At 38.5% G+C, this 20470-nt stretch overlaps 1 protein-coding gene across 4 annotated transcripts in view; it reads right to left on the bottom strand.

Moving 5' to 3' along the window:
• Positions 1–20470, bottom strand: part of ADAM22 (ADAM metallopeptidase domain 22) — a 245454-nt gene that overhangs the window by 97243 nt on the left and 127741 nt on the right. For all 4 annotated transcript variants that reach the window (XM_089917606.1, XM_089917605.1, XM_022585104.3 and 1 more), the window contains exon 4: positions 15843–15909. In XM_089917606.1, coding sequence (XP_089773732.1) covers positions 15843–15909 — 67 coding nt within the window. The remainder of the gene's footprint in view (positions 1–15842; positions 15910–20470) is intronic.

The raw sequence follows: 20470 nt of genomic DNA, 5'->3' as shown, positions 1-20470 counted from the left end.
ATGCAGAGAGGGTACTTAGCAGGTTCTCTATGTTGCAGTTCTAAATTGAGAGAATGGAAAGTCAATGAGGACCACATACAGTGACTGTATAATTATAAACTCATGAAATTATAACTCTTTCCAGGAAATTACTACATTACTGTATCTTTTTAACAAATAATAGATGCTTAAATGTATTGCTCTATATGAATGCTTTAGCATAAGACATGCGTATTACCTAAAACCTTCTTCTGTAGTTGGTGTTTGAATATCAACAGGAAAAAATATAATTGTCTAGAAGACAGTTACAGAAAACGAAAACATATTTGGCATCCCTAAAATAAAGGAAGAAAAAGATTTCTGTTCCATCTGAAACGAAAAATATTTTTGTTGTTTTCTTCTCTTCCTTTTTTGTTTTAGAAGGTGTAACTATATGAGGGTTAGAGGTAAAGAAAAAAAGACATTTTTTCCCACTACCACCAAGAACTTATTCTCCTTTAATTTCACTTCCATTCTATCATCCTCCCTTCCACTCTTTTTTTGAAAAAGGAAGGATAAACAGGGAAAACTTCTAACTGCCAAAAGAAGGCTGCATTGCAGCATCTCTTTCTCCTGTTATACTTGAACCTTAAACACTGTGCTCAAGAACTCAACACTAGCATCCAGTGGTCATTCTTATTCCTCAGTGGATGATTCTGCATTAGCCCAGGATTAATTTAAAGGTACAAACAAAGGGTTGGCTTACTACGGACGAACTTCTCAAACGATTCCTTCAGGGAGGCAAAGTAGTATTTAAGGGTTGTATCTGACAAGAAGTGATGCTAAACCTGAAAAAATTAAGTGCTTTTCTTTCAGCAATGTTTCTATAAGCGCATGATTGTCATTTGCCATTTTGGGGGTATTTTCCTGTAAAATGAAGGAGGAGTTGAATTTTGTGGTCTCTAAAGTTCTTTCTGGTTCTATGATTTGCAATCTATTTTTAAAAATTCAAAGATTACCAACTTTTTATTTCTTTTAAATAATCAGGCCAACTTTCAAGGAATTAATATCTTTTACACTGCATTTACCATTAAAAAAATTAAACCAACAACAAAAGATACTCATGTGATTGGAAAATTTTTAAATATTACATACAAAAATTTTAAACAGTTTAAAAATTATTTCTAAAATTTCAAATAATTAACAAGTCATATAAGAATCATAGTATAAATTACAAAATATACATATTTATGGGCAGTGAAAAAATGTATGTATCAGAACTTTTAGGATGCTGCTAAAATGGTACTTAAGAATAAATTCTTCATCCCTAGATGCTGATAGAAAAGAAAGATTGATAATGAATAAGTTAAATTTTAACTCAATGAGTTATGAAAAGAACAAAGGAGAATTTTTTTAAGTAAAAGAAAGTAGACATTAATAACAGAAGTAGAGCTAGTTCCTTGAACAAAATATATCTTAAAAAACTCAAACAAGATTAACCAAGTAAAAGCAAAGGCACAAATAAAGTATAATAGAAATGAAACAGGAGATACTCTGATACAGAATTATCAGACTTTAAAAACCAAAAATGACTTGAAGCAAATTTAATAAAATGCTAACATGTATCTACACATGTATCTTTTACAACATTTTATAGAATTTTTAATATGTTTGGAATATTTCAAAGTTACTGAAATTTTTATCATAGGTCAATTGCTGGTATTTCATGACCTGAAATTTAAAACTGATTTAGAAGTGGCTCTAATATACCTTCCAAAGACAGCACGTGAATATGAGCCTCAGTACACAGGATGACCTTAGCATCAGGTAAGCAGATGGAACATTTTTATTTTTCCTGTTTATATTCACTGCATCTTTTCATAGCAGGGGGAATAATCTGCTCTCCCAGACCTGTCCAAACTGGACTTCTCCCCACATAGCACTGGGTGAACAGAAGAAACTACCCAATTTCCTAACACGCGGCTTAATTCACTCACTTAATTTTTCTGTTCAACAAAAAAAATTGTTGAATTATTGTTTTCGAGGTACATATATTATGCTAAGAGCTAGGAACTCAGTACAAGGTCCCCTGGGAGTCTACTCTTGGAGTAACTTCTCATAGAAGTTACTATACATAGTCTAGGGGCATAGAAGATTGTCTTCATATGAAGCAGAGCATGAAGAAGTGCTGTGGATGATCCTGACGTGCTTCCTGTATCTCAAGCAGAATCAGAAACTAGCAGTAAGAAGTACAGGCCACCAAAGACCTAGCCAGAAATTCTTTACAAATTTCCACTTTACCTCAATAATGATTTCAACACTAATATTTATGGAGCATTTCCCATACCCAAAGCTCTGAGCTACATGTCTGTCTTTCTCATTTAACAGATGAGAAAAATGAACCATGGAAGAAATAAGTAAATTGTCCAAGGCCACATGAAAATTGATTGGCATAGTCAGGATTTGAATTTAGGTCTATCTATCCCTAACAATATCCTTGGTCTCTAAGTTTACTGCCTCCAAACTACAGATTTATCCTGGACTTAGAAACAAAAGAAATGACTAGTTTCATTTATTAACACTAGTGGAAAAAAAATTTTGTTTTAATTTTTTTAAATCAGAAAGGTAGCAGTGACCTCAAGAAGACATCACTTACTCTGTCCAAAGATCACATTGCTATGTGGGATACCTGTTGACCCCACTCAGAATTACCCAAGAAACCATTCTGCCTTCTAAAGACAGTTAGAGGTACACTTTCAGATTTTTGAGAATATGGAGAGAAGAGAAAACAAAGGAAGAAAATAATCAGTATATGAAGTCCAAAGGCATACTTGGTCTTGTTTCCATTACGTCATACCTAATTTCTTTGGGTCGAGGCTCTGCTCAAATGTTATACTCCTGCTTTCTCTCCCTTTTTTTAAAAAATTCATTTTATTGAAGTATAGTTGACTTACAATGTTGTGTTAATTTCTGCTGTACAGCAAAGTGATTCAATTATATATATATAAAATTGAAGAATTAATAATTTCTCATATTCTTTTCCATTATGGTTTATTACAGAGTATTGAATATAGTTCCTGTGCTATACAGTAGGACCTTGTTGTTTATCCATCCGATACATAAGAGTTTGCATCTGCTAATCCCAAACTCCCAACCCATCCCTCCCCCAACCCCCTCCCCCTTGGCAACCACAAGTCTGTTCTCTATGTCTGTGAGTCTGTTTCTGTTTCGATAAGTTCATTTGTGTTATATTTTAAATTCCACATATAAGTGATAATCATATAATATTTGTCTTTCTCTGTCTGGTTTACTTCACTTAGTATGATAAGCTCTAGGCCCATCCATGTTGCTGAAAATGGCATTATTTCATTCTTTTTTATGGCTGAATAATATTTCATTTTGTGTGTGTGTGTGTGTGTGTGTGTGTATATATATATATATATATATATATATATATATATATATATACACCTCATCTTCTTTATCCATTCATCTGCCGATGGACATTTAGATTGTTTCAATGTCTTGGCTATTGTGAATAGTGCTGCTATGAACGTAGGGGTGCATATATCTTTTCAAATTACAGTTTTGTCCAGATATATGCCCAGGAGTAGGATTGTTGGATCATATGGTAGCTCTATTTTTAATTTTTTGAGGAACCTCCATACTGTTTTCCATAGTAGCTGCACCAATTTACATTCCCAGCAACAGTGTAGCTTTTCTCCCTCTTGTACCACTGTCTCCATTAAGTGTCTAATGTCACTTAATCTCCACATGCCTAAATTTTTAGGAGTTCCTATGGGGATAATCAAGTGCACCTACACCTTCCTCCTTTTGTACAATAAAATGTTTACTATGATAAAACATCAACTGGAAATCTAATCAATTACTCCCAAACATGGCTGAAAACACCCAAACTACTCAATACCAAGGTACTAATTCTCTGGTCCTTATTACCTGCTCTTATTTTTATAGTGGCCACTTACTCACCAGAAAATAAGAATTTTTTATAAATGAAAAAGAAAATAATACTAGTTTAGGACAACACCCAGGGAATAATTTGTGATTTTTTTTGGGGGGGGCGCTTCAAACCAGTTTCAAACTCGTCAAAAACAACATTTCTGCAATTTCCTGCTCAATCATAGTTCACTCTAATTTCAAAAAATTTTCTGACAGTATATTTGTATAAGACATTATATAATACAAAGATTAGTTTTGTAATTAGAATTAAAATAGGAACAATATTCTATTATAAAATAGTTAATTGGCTCCATATATAGAAATACTATTAGTGCTACTTCAAATGTTTTTAAATTTATGGCTGAACATGTCTTTTTAAGTTTATAGATAACATCTTGAATATTAACAGATGAAATAATTCTTTAGATATTTAACCAAAAAAAAAACTTACACTGGAAAGAAAATAAAGAGGACTTCCTACTGAAATAGGTTACAGAACTCATGCTGACACCAGCTGTCACATTCCATTTCTCCTTACCCCCAGCACTAAGATACCTGACCTGTATAAACTGGTAATGGGCCAATATATTTTCTTCAGGCTACAGAGTCAAGACTACTTGCAATCTTAACAATACCATTAAGGCAGCTGATGCATTATTCATGGTGATGGACCCAGAGCAACCTTGCTTTGGTCCCAAGGGAAAGCAAAATTTACTTAATCCCCAAAGAATTTGTTCCAGTAATATAAAGAGAACTAAATCATGAAACCTGAGACCTCGCTGAAACCACACTGATTACAAGATGGCAGAGGAACATATGTTTGCACAAGCCTGCCAGGGGGAAAATGCACAGTGTCCAGCTCATCAAAAAGATGCTAAATAGATGATTGTCAGCAGATAAAAAGTAAAGTTAGGAGACATGCCTGGAATAACTGTTGCATGTGAGGAAGAAACAAATATTTTATCAGTTTGTTTATGAGATTTGTGCAGATCTTTTACTTTCTTCCCTGGGTGCCGGGGCGGGGGGGAGGGGCGGGGAAGAAAGGGGACAGGCATTTTGAAGCACCTTGGCAGGGATACAACCAAATATCTTCTAGTCTTTTTGCAGAATGATGACATGTTTCAGCTTCGCTACTCTTGTCCATAAAACTTCACATTTCCTCCACACGCAGACAAATGTACACATAAGCGTACGATGGGCATTAGAATTGAGCCATGTGTTTGCCATGTGCAAAATGGCCACATATTTCATATGGCTACAGTTTAAAAGCCACAGCAATTCCCTCTACTGAACAATACTCAGTCTAACTTCTAAGGAGTACAGAGAAGAGCTAAAAATAAACTTCAAGGGAAAACAGTTGAAAAAACAGGGTTTCCTTACAAGGCATTTACTTTTCTTTAGGATAATGGAAATTTTATGTTTCGAATAAGAGACTCACCTGAACCAAACAGTTACATCTTCAATTCATGTCTTACTAAAACATCTACTAAGGAAGATACAATTGCAAATGGTAAAATGAAGTGCTGTAACTGAAATATTTGCGTTTCGATTCCTCTGCTCCTATAATTATTGGTTTCCACAGAGAGGATAGACTATAGTGGATATTAGCATGAATTCCGGCACCAGGCTGCCTGGCTACAAATTCCTGGGCAAGTTAGTTAAACTTTATGTGCTCAGTTTCCTCATCTGCAAAATGAGGATACCAATGGTACTACTGAGGGATTAAATGACGTAAAATATGTAAAACACTTATTAGACTAGTGCCTGGAACATAGTAAGTACCATACAAATGTTTGCTATTTCTCCAACTGCTACTAGTAATTCTACTCTTATTACTCCTCAGTCCAGTTACAAGTGGTGATCCCATCAAAAATATGAACATTATTCAAAGAGGTAGAGATTGTACAAAATGGGAAATCCAGAATGGTAAAATGAACACTTATGGGTATAATAATTATTTATTTGAAAAAAATACAAAATTTTGAGAATGATATAAAGTCATTACAGCAAGTAATTACATTTAAAAATTCAGTTAAAGTGAGTGTTTCATTAGCTGGAGAGAACATGCCACCAATAGTCTTAAGGAAGTAAAATGAGTTTGGCTTTGTGAGAAGTGGTTAACTCTTCCAAGTGACTAGCATTAAACCACTGGCAGCTGTTGTTTGCCTCTAAGATAAGATGTACCCTTGGAGTTAATAGATAGCATATGAAAGCCTAGTCTTTCCACAGTACAGTAAGACAGTAACATATGGTAATTATCTATCAGTGAAAGCAGCTCACTAGGACTCCCATACATCAACCATCAAATATGTGGTTTTCCCGCTATACTTTTTTTTTTTTTTTTGCGGTACGCGGGCCTCTCACTGTTGTGGCCTCTCCCATCGCAGAGCACAGGCTCCGGACACATAGGCCCAGCGGCCATGGCTCACGGGCCCAGCCGCTCCGCGGCACGTGGGATTCTCCCGGACCAGGGCACGAACCTGTGACCCCTGCATCGGCAGGCGGACTCTCAACCACTGCCCCACCAGGGAAGCCCTTCCACTATACTTTTGTTCAGCATTTAAAATACTTCATAATACTTTTGTGAGGATATCATGGCTCTTGCAATAGTAATAGAGAAAATTAATGAATCCTCCTTCTGATATAATTCACCACTTAAAAATGAAAGTACTTAAAAATGGGCAGCAGCTCAAACCCAGAGGACCCAAAGGACAAGGTTTCCTGTGCTGGTCATCTCTAAATTAGAAGATCCTGGAATTGAATCCCATCATCCCTAAAATTCAATTCAATATTTTTTTATCAAATTACTAGAAGTTTAATCCTATTTGTATATTTATTTTTTAGGAAGTCTAGATCTCATTCTTGTAGGATTCTTATAACCTGAGGTTTAAGAAAAATCATTTACGTCAGCAGTTAGGAGCTAATGAAGTCATTAAATATAATAAAATTTAAAACTAGTTTAGCTACAGCTAATAAGTAAATATTGTGTATAAGGAAAATACACTGATCAATAATTTTTAATCATTCTAATTTTATTACTAGTCATACTGATGTTAAGTCATGGCTAAACTGTTTCAGAGAATGGACTTCAGAAATTTCTCCAAGTCATCTAATTTTAAAATGTGTATATTTGTGGTTAATTTGATTTTTAGTAGTGTAAAAAGATATCATGTCCATAGCTATGACATCTGAAATTTTTGCTCTGGCAAAAGAACCTGTGTGAGGTACCTGCATGCCGATCCCAGAACCTCTGTCACCTGCATCTGAAGTTTTCCTTCATCCTGCACCAGAGGTTATGCTCTCAGAGTTTAGGCTCAGTGCTCTGAGTCCTTAACCTAAATCTCCCAGAAAGTGCAGCAGAAGAACACAAATACAGATTCTAACATATGGGTAGTTGCATCTGTCAAACACTCCTATCATTGCAGCAGGAGCCCCTCAAAGAACCAACTAAAGATCGTTAATTGGGGCTTCCCTGGTGGCGCAGTGGTTAAGAATCCATGTGCCAATGCAGGGGACACGGGTTCGAGCCCTGGTTTGGGAAGATACCACATGCCGCGGAGCAACTAAGCCTGGGCGCTGCAACTACTGAGCCCACGTGCCACAACTACTGAAGCCTGCGTGCCTACAGCCCATGCTCTGCAACAGAAGCCACCGCAATGAGAAGCCTGCACACTGCAACAAAGAGTAACCCCCACTCTCCTCAACGAGAGAAAGCTGGCGCGTAGCAAGGAAGACCCAATGCAGCCAAAAATAAATAAATAAATAAAAGTTTTTTAAAAGACACCTTAAGAAACATTATTCTTTTAACACATTGTGCACATTTGAAGTATTCAAGTACTGAGAATTACAGTCCTCATGGAGAAATCTAGAAAACTGTATGAGAAAGTGTGAATACAATTCAAGATCATAAGCAATTTTCTATGGATGCTTTTTAGGTTTATAGAAGCTAGAGAGTTAGCATGAGCCAGGAAGGTATCTGTTGTCCTGACAGTCAGCATACATAAATTTTTCTAAGTGATTTCTTATAGCTGTCCTCTACTAGTATTTTTTGCTTGTTATTGACACATTCATTGTGGAAGACAAAAAAATTAAGGTGGGATTTAAAAAAAAAACAAAGGTATATCTTTTTTTTAAGAAAATAGAATTGAAATGGAAATCTGACTTAGAAAAATGAATGCAAAAGGAATTTGTATTCCTAGAGAGTCTACTGGTAGCACAACCACCTGCTGGGAGATGATATGGTGCTGAGCTCAAAATCTTTCATGGACCTCCAACCTCAGGGAGGGGAGATGGATGTGATCACCAGGAGAAAAACTATCTTGTAAAAAACACTCAGGCTTTCTACTTGCTTCTATATCAACATCCCTGATACTCTGTTTCCAGAAGTGACTGTGGCCATTTCAGTTTGCCTAAACAATATCTTTTAAGGAAAATTACACCACCATTCCATCAGAGTAAAAGGTTCTCTAGAGTCACAATAACCTCTCCCACCCATTAAGCAGACACTTTCTCCCCTGACACCTGCTCTCCAACACATAACACTCTCTCCAATTCCTTCACCCATTTCCAGACTTCAACCTTGACCCTTTGCTTTTGACTTCTTATCCATCTTCTTACTGCCACTATGGACATAATTAAGACTTTGAGACAATGATCCTTGAGTGCACTCAATTCAATTAAGTGATGGGTAGTAACCAGTTAAGTGCCAGTCAAAAGTCAATACTGGAAAATGCGTGTCTCTACACACCCATCCTTAACGATTGGTATCCTGATTCAAGGACGAGTTGGGAGTGCTCACATACAGTTTAGAAATAATTTGAACTAATAAAAACAAAGACACTCAGCAGCTATTACTTTTGATTATTATCATAACAGATCAAATAATTTAACCAAAAAAACACTATCAGAACTAATTTTTTTTTTTTTTTTGCCATACGCGGGTCTCTCACTGTTGCGGCCTCTCCCGTTGCGGACCACAGGCTCCGGACGCGCAGGCTCAGCGGCCATGGCTCACGGGCCCAGCTGCTCTGCGGCATGTGGGATCTTCCCAGACCGCGGCACGAACCCGTGTCCCCTGCATCGGCAGGCAGACTCTCAACCACTGCGCCACCAGGGAAGCCCAGAACTAATAATATTGACGACTGGTCATGATCTTTCATTGTTAATAATACAATTAATCATATCTCTACCAAGATGTCTATTTTTACTTTTTGACTCCAAGGAAATCCACTTCCTCCCCCATCCATACATATCTAGAGGATTTACCATTCCTCTCCTAGTGTGCTAAAACTCCTACTATGGCTATTTCCTGAGATATGAAAAATAAAACAGACTTTGTACTAGAGTGTGTCTTTACCATTTTTGCCTAAGGCAACTGACGTTATCTAAAAGCTACCCAACTGCGGGCTTCCCTGGTGGCACAGTAATTGGGAGTCCGCCTGCTGATGCAGGGAACATGGGTTCGTACCCCGGTCCGGGAGGATCCCACATGCCGCGGAGCAGCTGGGCCCGTGATCCATGGCCGCTGAGCCTGCACGTCCGGAGCCTGTGCTCCGCGACGGGAGATGCCACAGCACTGAGAGGCCCGCGTACCGCAAAAAAAAAAAAAAAAAAGCTACCCAACTGCATAACCAAATTTAAGAGAGATACCTAAAGGCTCTTCACTTAGATCACCATTTCAGTTTAAAGAGAAGACTATAAAGGAGTAATTGTTAGGGACCTCCAAAAAATGAGATATGTATATAATAAGTCTACATAAAATACCTATCAATTTGTATAGCTATCCTATTTTACATACTGTAGAATATATATAGATAATATGGTATAAGAGTCAGCTCTGGAGTTAGATAACCTAGATTCAAACTGCAGCTCTACCCCTCCTTACTGTGCTACTTTCAGCAAGTTATGTAACCTCTCTATACCTCAGTTTCCTGTCAAGTGGGATAATAGTTATATTTATAATCGGAGGTTGTTTTGAGGATTGAATATATGTAAATTCATACACCTGTGACATCATGAACAATAAATGTTAGTGATTACTATTATTAGGATTATAATACTGATTAACCAGAGCCTACATAATGGGAGACTTAGACTGACCAGCATATTGGCAGTTGTCTGCTTCAAGATAAAAAAGTTAGCTAACAATAAAACAGCAAACTGGGTCTTCCCTGGTGGCGCAGTGGTTGAGGGTCCGCCTGCCGATGCAGGGGACACAGGTTCATGCCCCGGTCCGGGAAGATCCCACATGCCACGGAGCAGCTGGGCCCGTGAGCCATGGCTGCTGGGCCTGCACGTCCGGAGCCTGTGCTCCGCAACGGGAGAGGCCATGACAGTGAGAGGCCTGCGTGCCGCTAGAAAAAAAAAAAAAAAAAAAGCAAACTGCATGGTTTAGACTCATTCGCTGCTACTCATCAATTTCAGTTTCCTTTGTCTTAAGAAGCCAGAACCATAGTTGGCCACAATCAAAATAAAAAGATTCTGTTCCCAGGGTATTCTGATTAATAGAGGTTTTATGTTTAAATTCTTTTTAAAGTTTATGTCAAACACACAAAAGTTCTCCCTCAACTAAGGGGCAAATTTCAAATTTAATTTTTAAATGAGTTGGAAATAAATGAAGTGAAAGATGATATTAATATGTTTTATTAAAGGAACAAATAAAAAGTATTATGTTTTATTCCTGCTTAAAGCCTTTCTTTGTAAACTTTGGGTAAAAAAAAAAAAGGTTTAGATACAACTTCAAGATCAGGATTATGCACCTCTATGATCGGAATAAAACGACCTTCCATGAGACATAGGATGTCTTGCAGATAATACAAATCATTATCTTAAGGAAAGATCACTAAAATATATTTCCTTTTACTGTAAATATAAAATTTCAATCAAGAGCAAAACCCACACTGTGAGAGACTGTATAGGATAAACAACCTGATTCCTTCAACAAATATCAACAAATTGTAAGGAAGAATAAAAAGAGAAAGATAAGCGGAAACCAATGGATTAAAGGAGACTTTTAAAAACTTAGTAAAAAAAAAAAAAACCTAAACACACAAAACTAAACACTAGGACACACTTGGGTGATAAAACTATAAACAAAACTAAGGAAAAAATAACCACAAAAGTCAGGATAGTGTTTACATGTCTTACAAGAGGAGGAGGGAGGGACCTGGGCTTGGGAAGCAGCACATGGAAAAGTGGGCCAAGGTCTATTTCTTTTTTTTTTTTTTGCAGTACGCGGGCCTCCCACCGCTGTGGCCTCTCCCGTTGCGGAGCACAGGCTCAGTGGCCATGGCCCACGGGCCCAGCCACTCTGCGGCATGTGGGATCCTCTTGGACCGGGGCACGAACCCGTGTCCCCTGCATCAGCAGGCGGACTCCCAATCACTGTGGCAACAGGGAAGCCCTTCAAGGTCTATTTCTTAAACTGGATAGTGGTTATCAGGTGTTCACCCTTTAATCATTTTTGTGTCAGTGTTATATTTTACAATTAAAAAGATTTTAAAAATAAAATTGCAATCTAAAAGATTCACCAAAGTAGGTATTAAGTATTTTTTTTTCATGAAAATGTCTTCCTTTACCCACATACATACTCACAACCTTAAATCAAATGCACTGCACCTGAATTTTCACAAATAAAAGTTCCATGGCACCTGAGCAGAGTCATTTACCAGGCTGGTTTCTAGCCATTGTTTAAATCAGACTTGATAATTACTTTGATTTTAATTTTGCATTCTCAAGATCAATATGATTGGGCTTCCCTGGTGGTGCAGTGGTTGAGAATCCACCTGCCAATGCAGGGACACAGGTTCGAGCCCTGGCCCGGGAAGATCCCACATGCCGCGGAGCAACTAAGCCCATGCACCACAACTACTGAGCCTGTGCTCTAGAACCCATGAGCCACAACTACTGAGCCCGTGTGCCACAACTACTGAAGCCCGAGCGCCTAGAGCCCATGCTCTGCAACAAGAGAAGCCACTACAGTGAGAAGCCCACGCACCACAAGGAAGAGTAGCCCCCCACTCGCCCCAACTAGAGAAAAGCCTGTGCACAGCAACAAAGATCAAACACAGCCAAAAATAAATAAATAAAATGAATAAATTTATATGAAAAAAAGATCAATATGATAATGTTTGTGCCAACTGACAAAAACAAAAAGTTCTTACCTACAGTTTTGCTTTGATCCCATATACCCTTTCAAATACTTCAATGCCAGGAGAAAAGCCAATTTAGAAAAAAATTCATAGGCCTCTTAGGGAAGGTGTTATGGGCTGAATTTTATATTGTATTCACCTAAAATTCGTGCATTGAAGTCCTAACTCCTAGTACCTCAGATTATAACTATATTTGGAGATAGAGTTTTTCAAGAGGTAATTAAGTTAAAATGAGGTCATTAGGGTGGGCCCTGATCCAGTATGACTGGACTGGTGTCCTTCTAAGAAGAAATTAGGATACAGATACACACAGAGAGAAGATCATGTGAAGACACAGAGAGAAGACAGCCATCTGTAAGCCAAAGAGAGAGGCTTAAAGAAACCAACCCTGCTGACACCTTGATCTTGGACTTCTAGCCTCCAGAACTGTAAGAAAATAAATTTCTCTGTTCAAACCACCCTGTCTATGGGACTTTGTTATGGCAGCCCTAGCAAACTAATGTAGAAGGTAAAGGAGGAATAAAATATTCTGGTTTTTTTTTTTTAAGTAGTAGAGGGAAGAAAAATAAAAATATGAAATGTTATAATTTTACAGTTTTACTCGACTCATAATGTATAGTAAATAGAGAAACTTAAGAAAGTTCTGAGTCATTAGTAAAGAATGGAGACCTAACAGACTCCATGTAAAAAGAAACACCCAAAGAGCTAAGCACAGAGGGCAAGACATGAGGAAACCAGCAGGAAAATAACTGGCTACTGACTTTGATTTGATGGGACAGGACTCAATGCTTTCAATATGGTTTCTGGAAAAACCCAGAGGAGAGTTTTGAGTTTTAAATGGACTAAAAACAAATTGAGGTGATGGGTGAGATCAAAGTGGTTTTCTTTTTTTCTTTTTTTTTTTTTTTTTTGCGGTACGTGGGCCTCTCACTGTTGTGGCCTCTCCCGTTGCGGAGCACAGGCTCCGGACGCGCAGGCTCAGCGGCCATGGCTCATGGGCCCAGCCGCTCTGCGGCATGTGGCATCTTCCTGGACCGGGGCACGAACCCGTGTCCCCTGCTTCGGCAGGCGGACTCTCAACCACTGTGCCACCTGGGAAGCCCCAAAGTGGTTTTCTTAATGGGAGAAATTCCTCTGGCTCTAGGGTTTGGATGAAGTTTGGATTTACATTTCCCTGGTTGGATAGGCTTGGGAGTTAGGCAAACCATCAAGGAAGAAAATGCAATTCTCAGGCTGGAAAATCAGCAGTGGTTGTGTGGTGAAGTCCATGTTCTGCGTGTTATATATACCCATGGAGCCTAATGATCTGAGTGGACTATGCTTTGTTGATTAATATAAGTTTCCTGCAAAGGGATACTACTGTAGAGACAGCAGATAGCTATTGCTGGATACACCCTCCAAACCTCCATGCTTATATTTGCATTTCATCATTCCACTGACAGACGTAAACGGAAATAAATTGTGAACTGCCTGTTTCCTCTCTTCTCTAATTTAGCAAAGGAATAAGATACACTCTGCATTCTGAAAAGCATCATACAAAATAGAAAATGAAATCAAATAAACAAGGATGAGATTAAAAGGGGTCCAGAGATTCTAAATCTAGTTAAATATTTTTTCCAACTATAAGCAAAATGGCTGCATTTTCTTATGTCATACTAAGAAGAATCCTAATATGCTTTCTGATGTAACACAGTGATATAAATCAATCAAACATTCAATTGTTAGTTTTCAAATAAGTTTAGAATAACTTTCTAGAGGGACTGGCATAATTATTATATCTCGATCACTTGTAAAAATTAACATTTTGGTTTAAGTGTTTATCATTTAGAGATATATAGATGTGTGAAGATTTATTTCCTGGGAAAAATGTCCCCATGTCTGGAATTTGCTTTTGTAGAGGAACAAAATTTGCCACCCCAAAATGTCTCTTTGGCATATGGATTATTTGGAGCTGAAAATAATCAAGACCCCAAATGACTCAGGAAGAAATTTGGACCTTCCCTAAAACTACCCAAAGAGTGTGGTTAGAGGACCTGTTCCAGGAAGGGAGCCATCACCACAGATGACTACAGGATGAACTAGGTGTGTAGACAGGGAGGAACCTAGCAAAGTCTGTTCCTAAAACTCCTCTCTGTGTCCCATTGTCTCTATGTGACCCAGCAAACATCTGGTTACCAAACATTTGCTTTTCCATCTCCATGTGAATTGCCTTCCCCCTCTTTGAAGTCCCAAACCACTACCCTCAACATCTTTTGTCTTTAGCTGAAGATGGTATTTAAGGTGAGGATTTCATCCTTTTTGGCGAATTACTCAGTTCTTGGTCTCTCCCATGTATACATGTTATCAAACTTTTGCTTGATTTTTGTCCTGTTAATTTGTCTCATGTATATTTAATTCACAGAGCAGCTAGAAGAACATAGAAGCGTAGAGAAAAATTTCTTCCTCCTGACAGTTTAAAATACTACACACACATAGAGAGTGAAAAGATTATCAAAATGTTTATAACTGTTGATGCTGGATAATGGATATGTAGGAGTTCATTGTAGTATTCTTTTTACCTCTGTATATGACTGAGACGTTCCGTAATAAAAAGTTTTCTTTTTTTAGTTAACATATAATTGCAAAATCCAATCCCCTTCACTTGTCACTGGACTAGGACAATGTAATTTATTTTGGTTATTGATAACAGAGTTTAATTTAAATAAAACGCTTTGTTACAGTAATACATTTAAATTGAAAAGCAGTAGACGTAAGTTTAAAGGAAAGTAACTTTAGAAAATGTTTACAATATAATGTTTACTGTTACAAAGCAAGATACAATATTGTAAATATATATGACACCAACTCTGTAAAATATGAAAATATAAATACATGCACAGGACAAAAAAAATACTAGAAGGAAATACAACAAAATGAAAACAAAGTTTATCTGTCAGTGATGAGTTTATGGATGATTTTTCCTTTTTTGATACATTTTTCTCCACTAACAAGTTTTCTAAAATGAGTACAAATTAAATGAATAATCAGAAAAAGAAAGCAAATATACATATTTGCTTTCTTTATATATATATATATATATATATATATATGGCGTTATAATTCTGATAAGGCAGAATAGACAGTCTGAATGCTGTTCGGAAGAAAATAAACACTTAGCTAAAACTCTTTATACTAAACATTGGTTCTAAAGAAACTCTTGGGTGCGGTTTGATCTCATGCCTCAGACAACATCATCACTGATATGAAAGACACATACATTCTTATGCCTATAACTGGAGAAATTTTTTTTTTTTGGTATGTAATCTTTTTCAGAACTTACCTGACAAGAACCAATATCTTGAGATTTGTCTCCAGGGATTTAAACTCCCTGGGACATCCCTGTTGACATAATAAGTTCATAATTTTACCAGAGAAATCTTTCCCAAATGAATGCAAAGCCAGGCACCTACCCTGGACCCAAGATTTCACCTCTTGATTCTCAGCGCTAACCTTAAAAGCAAATTTCAGAAATTATTTTCTGTGACATAATCTAAAAGAGAACTACTTGCAGTAATATTAATCCCACAAAGCATAACTCCAACAATTCCGGTAGTACAGTAAGAATTCATTTTCTGGTAACTAATTATTTTTCCCTAAGTCAGTGACACCCTCTCTTGATAAATTCTGAAATATAAAAACCCCAAAACTACATTGGAAGTATCACTGAAGATTAAAATCATAATCAGTACTTAAAAGATTCTCAAAAGTTTCCCCTAAGAGAAAAATTTTACTTACTTTCACTTCCACAGTCTTCCCTCCATGTTCAATGTGTCTCTCCACATATTCAGAGGACAGCAAATCACTGCAACAGAAAGAAATGATGATGAAAGAGGACCTTGAAAATCACCATTAAGTTTACAACATTCCAGCTTGAATGATTCTTTTTGTTTGTTTTGTTTTATTTTTTTCTTTTATAAATTTATTTATTTATTTTTGGCTGCGTTGGGTCTTCATTGCTGGGCGCGGTCTTTCTCTAGTTGTGGCGAGTGGGGGCTACTCTCTTGCAGTGGGCGGGCTTCTCACTGCGGTGGCTTCTCTTGTTGTAGAGCACGGGCTCTAGACGCATGAGCTCAGAAGTTGTGGCTCGCGGGCTCTAGAATGCAGGCTCAGTAGCTGTGGCACATGGGCTTAGTTGCTTCACAGCATGTGGGATCGTCCCAGACCAGGGCTCGAACCCGTGTTCCCTGCATTGGCAGGCGGATTCTTAACCACTGCGCCACGAGGGAAGCCCAGCTTGAATGATTCTTTAATCCAGATTTTAAAACAAAAATAAAACTTTATAGGTCTCTCTCTCTCTTTCTCTCTCTCTCTCTCTCTCTCACACACACACACACACACACACACACACAGCCTAGTACTTGTAAAAGGATATGAGGCTAAACTGACTAAATCACCTGTCACCCCGTTGCTTAGCAGAGCTAGTTCCACCAATCTAGTTCAGCAATTCTAGGAAACTACCATTATTTTTAAGACATCTTATTCTTCCCTTTTTTACTTTAGCTTTTTTGTGTGTGAAGATTTTAATTTAAGTTTTTATTATACCTTACATCCTTCTTTGCTGTTTCTCTCCCCTAACCTTTGAATAGTGGGGTACTCTTAGGATGCTTAGTCTCCCTACATTCCTTGGTGCTCTTTTCCTATCTCATGTCTTTAAGTATTAAGATGTTGTCAATTTCTAAATATATATTTCCAATTCAGACCTTTTCTCAAACTGTAGATGTAACTGCCTACTGGACATCACTGCTTAAATATCTAACAGGCATCTCAAACTTAACATGCCAAGGCTGAATTCTCTGACCCTCACCCATTCCCCACCACCTGCTCAGCCCACAGCCTTCCACAACAGCTAACATCAACACCATCATTTCAACTGCTTTGCCCAAAACTTTGAAATTATTGACACTTCTCACACCCCACATCCTTGCTTTAGCTTTTTATCAAACACTTCTGATTTACTACCATACTTTACCATTTCTCATATGTTACGTGTGATATTTTATCTAACAAAATATTAGTTTCCCCCACAAAAAAATTAAACAGAGGCAAAGAAAGTTAGAAGAAATGAAAAAGAATATACTTTCAGCATTTTAAAATAAGCTTTTTTGAAATCTCTCCTAAACAACCACCACCTTCTTGTATAATTTTTAAATGTTTACATCATCTTAAATATACTTCTCTTTAATTCTATATAAGAGGAAAAAATTTCCCCTTTAACAGAGGCACCTCAAGGCACAACTCCAATAAACAGTCTTAAGGTCTTTAAATTTTTAAAGCAGTAAAATGTAGATAAAATTCACATTAATAAATAAAAAAATAAACTTCTAAATCTACCCCTCTATTAATAAACATTCACCCAACTAAAAAACTGTGTTTCACAGTGCTCTGAAGGTCACCACCCAAAATTGTCCCAATCATAAAAGAAGGTGAATTTCTAAGCACAAGAGCTACCATGATAAGCACTATGCCTACAGTTGCTTGGAATGTAAACAGAAAGATCAAACACGCATTACATTAATGAAGGCACGAGAGTCAGTTTCTTATAGTATCTGATGCTTACATTTCTATCTAGGTAACCTATAATTATAGTCTAAGTCCTTGTTTCATTTGTCTTTGGAATACATTTTCCTATTGACTTTACGGGGAAACAGCTAGAATACTCTAAGCTGCAAGTTGTAGAAAACACAACTAAAAGTGGCTTAAATAATCAGGACATTGATATCATTTCTTGTTAGAAATTCCAGGGCAGGTGTGATGTGAATTTGCTTCTGCAACTCTTCAATTCTGGTAGGTGAATACATTTAAAGTTTACAAAATATAGGCAAAACACTGTTTAAGATGTTTTAAATATAGATAAGTAGCTACTAAGCAAAATTTTGTTAGATGTGGGCAGAATGCATAAGATGTGTAAAGCATAAGTAAGAAGATCATATGTCTACTTCACATTGATAGAAAGGGATGGATGACCAAAAGATACATAACATTTTTAAGGCACCTGGGTAATAAGTGTTCATGATATAACAAATATATAAAAGACGCTATATATGCAAGATATGCGTATACATAAACAGTTAATATTTATGAGGTCTTATTTCAACCACCTATTGGTAACACCCAGGATTTCTCAACTTCCACAATACTGACATTTCAGGCCAGATAATTCTTGGTCTCGGGGAGTATCTTATGCATTGTCAAATGATTAGCAGTATGCATGACCTCCACCCACTAGATGCCACATCTCACACACACACACACACACACACACACACACACCAGCCATGACAATCACAAACGTCTCCAGACATTGCCAAATGTACACGGGGGGGTAAAACTACCCTGGTTAAGAACTGCTACTGACACCCATTCCTGCCCCATGTTTTCTCCGAAACAACAGAATTCATGGTTGTTCATCAAGCTAATTGGCAGGCTGTAGCTCCTGACCAAGCATATTTGTCCCTGTGTCTCTCAGATACAGCACGTGGGTGTCATTAGCTCAGGCCACCTTGCATCTGTGGAGCTTGCCCAAACCTCATCTCTGGTCCTTGTAACTACATATCAGCAGCGAAGGCAGATGCAGCAGAGAGAAGCAGATCCTAAGAATACAGTGTATCCCAGTACACATTAGCTAGAGTGGTCCTTCCACCCCACTTGCACCCTATCCTAAGCGTGCTAACCTACCCTTTTCTTTCCTTCTGCTTCTCACTGTGTGCTTTAATTTGACTTAGCAAATTATGTGATTTGAGGATTTTAATTTGGTCTGTGAGGGCTTGCTGTTTGTTCCCTTACTTCTGGGATAGCTTGCTGGCTAGTATACTTGTAGGCAACCATTGCAGCAGAGTAATTTTCCACTGTACATCACAGCGGTTCCAGGGCTGGTTCATGTGGTAGCTCAGCACCATTAATGAGACCAGGAGCATGTCCATCCTTCTGCTCTGCCATCAGAATGGTGGGTGACGTGTACTTGTAACTGGCTCCTCTCATGACCCTAACATGGCTGCTGCAGATCTAAGCATCTCATGCAGATAAAGATATCCCAAGGTAAAAAAGCCTCGTATTTCTTTACAAGTCAGCAAACTCTCCACGAAAAGCCTCTAGCATTCATCTTCTCAAGTATGTTTTGCCAGGATTACATTACTTGGCCCTGCCAAAGCCAGTCTTTTTGTTGTTGTTGTTGCGGCCTCTCCCGCTGCGGAGCACAGGCTCCGGACGCGCAGGCCGGGACGCGCAGGTTCAGCGGCCATGGCTCACGGGCCCAGCCGCTCCGCGGCATGTGGGATCTTCCCGGACCAGGGCACGAACCCGTGTCCCCTGCATCGGCAGGCGGACTCTCAACCACTGCGCCACCAGGGAAGCCCCCAAAGCCAGTCTTTTGACAAGGACATTTGTCTCTGAACAATCAAGATTCTCCTCCCCCTCTCTCTCCTCCTCCCATGAACATCATGGCTACTCAGAGAGAGGTGAACAACACTACAGGGTGGAGAGAATAGCTGTTGTATAGCCAACAGACAGCTGTCTTTTTTTTTTTTTTTTTTTTCCGGTACGCGGGCCTCTCACTGTTGTGGCCTCTCCCGTCGCGGAGCACAGGCTCCGGACGCGCAGGCTCAGCGGCCACGGCCCACGGACCCAGCCGCTCCGCGGCATGTGGGACCCTCCCGGAGCGGGGCACGAACCCGTGTCCCCTGCACCGGCAGGCGGACTCTCAACCACTGCGCCACCAGGGAAGCCCCTGTCTTTTTTTTTTTTTTTAATATAATTTTTATCATGAGTATGTTGGATACTTCACAAATTTCCCAAGGTTTCGAACAAAATAGTGAAGCTTCATGGTCAAGATCTGCTGAAGCAAAACCTGTCATTGCTCCACCATCCACATCCCACTCTTTATCCAAGACCATACCCTCAACAGGAGAGGTACCAGAAAGATGTCTGCAAAAAACTGCCCCCTAACCTTGCTATCAGTCTCCAACAACTTCTCCAGCAGTGAGAGAGAAAAATTACCCTAACAGAGTCAGTGTTTATTAGCAGAGCCAGCCAGATTCCCTCTCTTGGGAATCTGGACTAGTAAATTCAGAAAAAAAGAATCATTCAGTGGATGAAGAAAAGAGAAACAGAAAGTCAAAAATAAGCAGTCACTTGAGACAAACTGGGCTGTGCCAGTGGTGAATCCTGTTACCCAAAAAGTGGTTCCTCTCTTGGTGGATCTCAAGCCAAAGAGTGGGAGAAGGAAGAATTTATTACTTGCAGCAAGTAAGGAGAACACCAGGGATCTTTCCCAAAGCAGGGTCTCCCCCAAGAGCAAAACTGGGGAAGTTTTAAGCTAAGGTTACATGCATATTCATGAGGGCTTGAGGTGAAGAAAATTCAGCATA

The sequence above is a fragment of the Delphinapterus leucas genome, chromosome 9 (genome assembly GCF_059928025.1).
Source record: "Delphinapterus leucas isolate spDelLeu-1000000601 "Yukka" chromosome 9, BTC_Dleu_Yukka2, whole genome shotgun sequence".
NCBI classification, from domain to species: Eukaryota; Metazoa; Chordata; class Mammalia; order Artiodactyla; family Monodontidae; genus Delphinapterus; species Delphinapterus leucas.
Note: the sequence above shows the minus strand (reverse complement) of the source record. Positions and strands in the feature narration are given on the sequence as shown.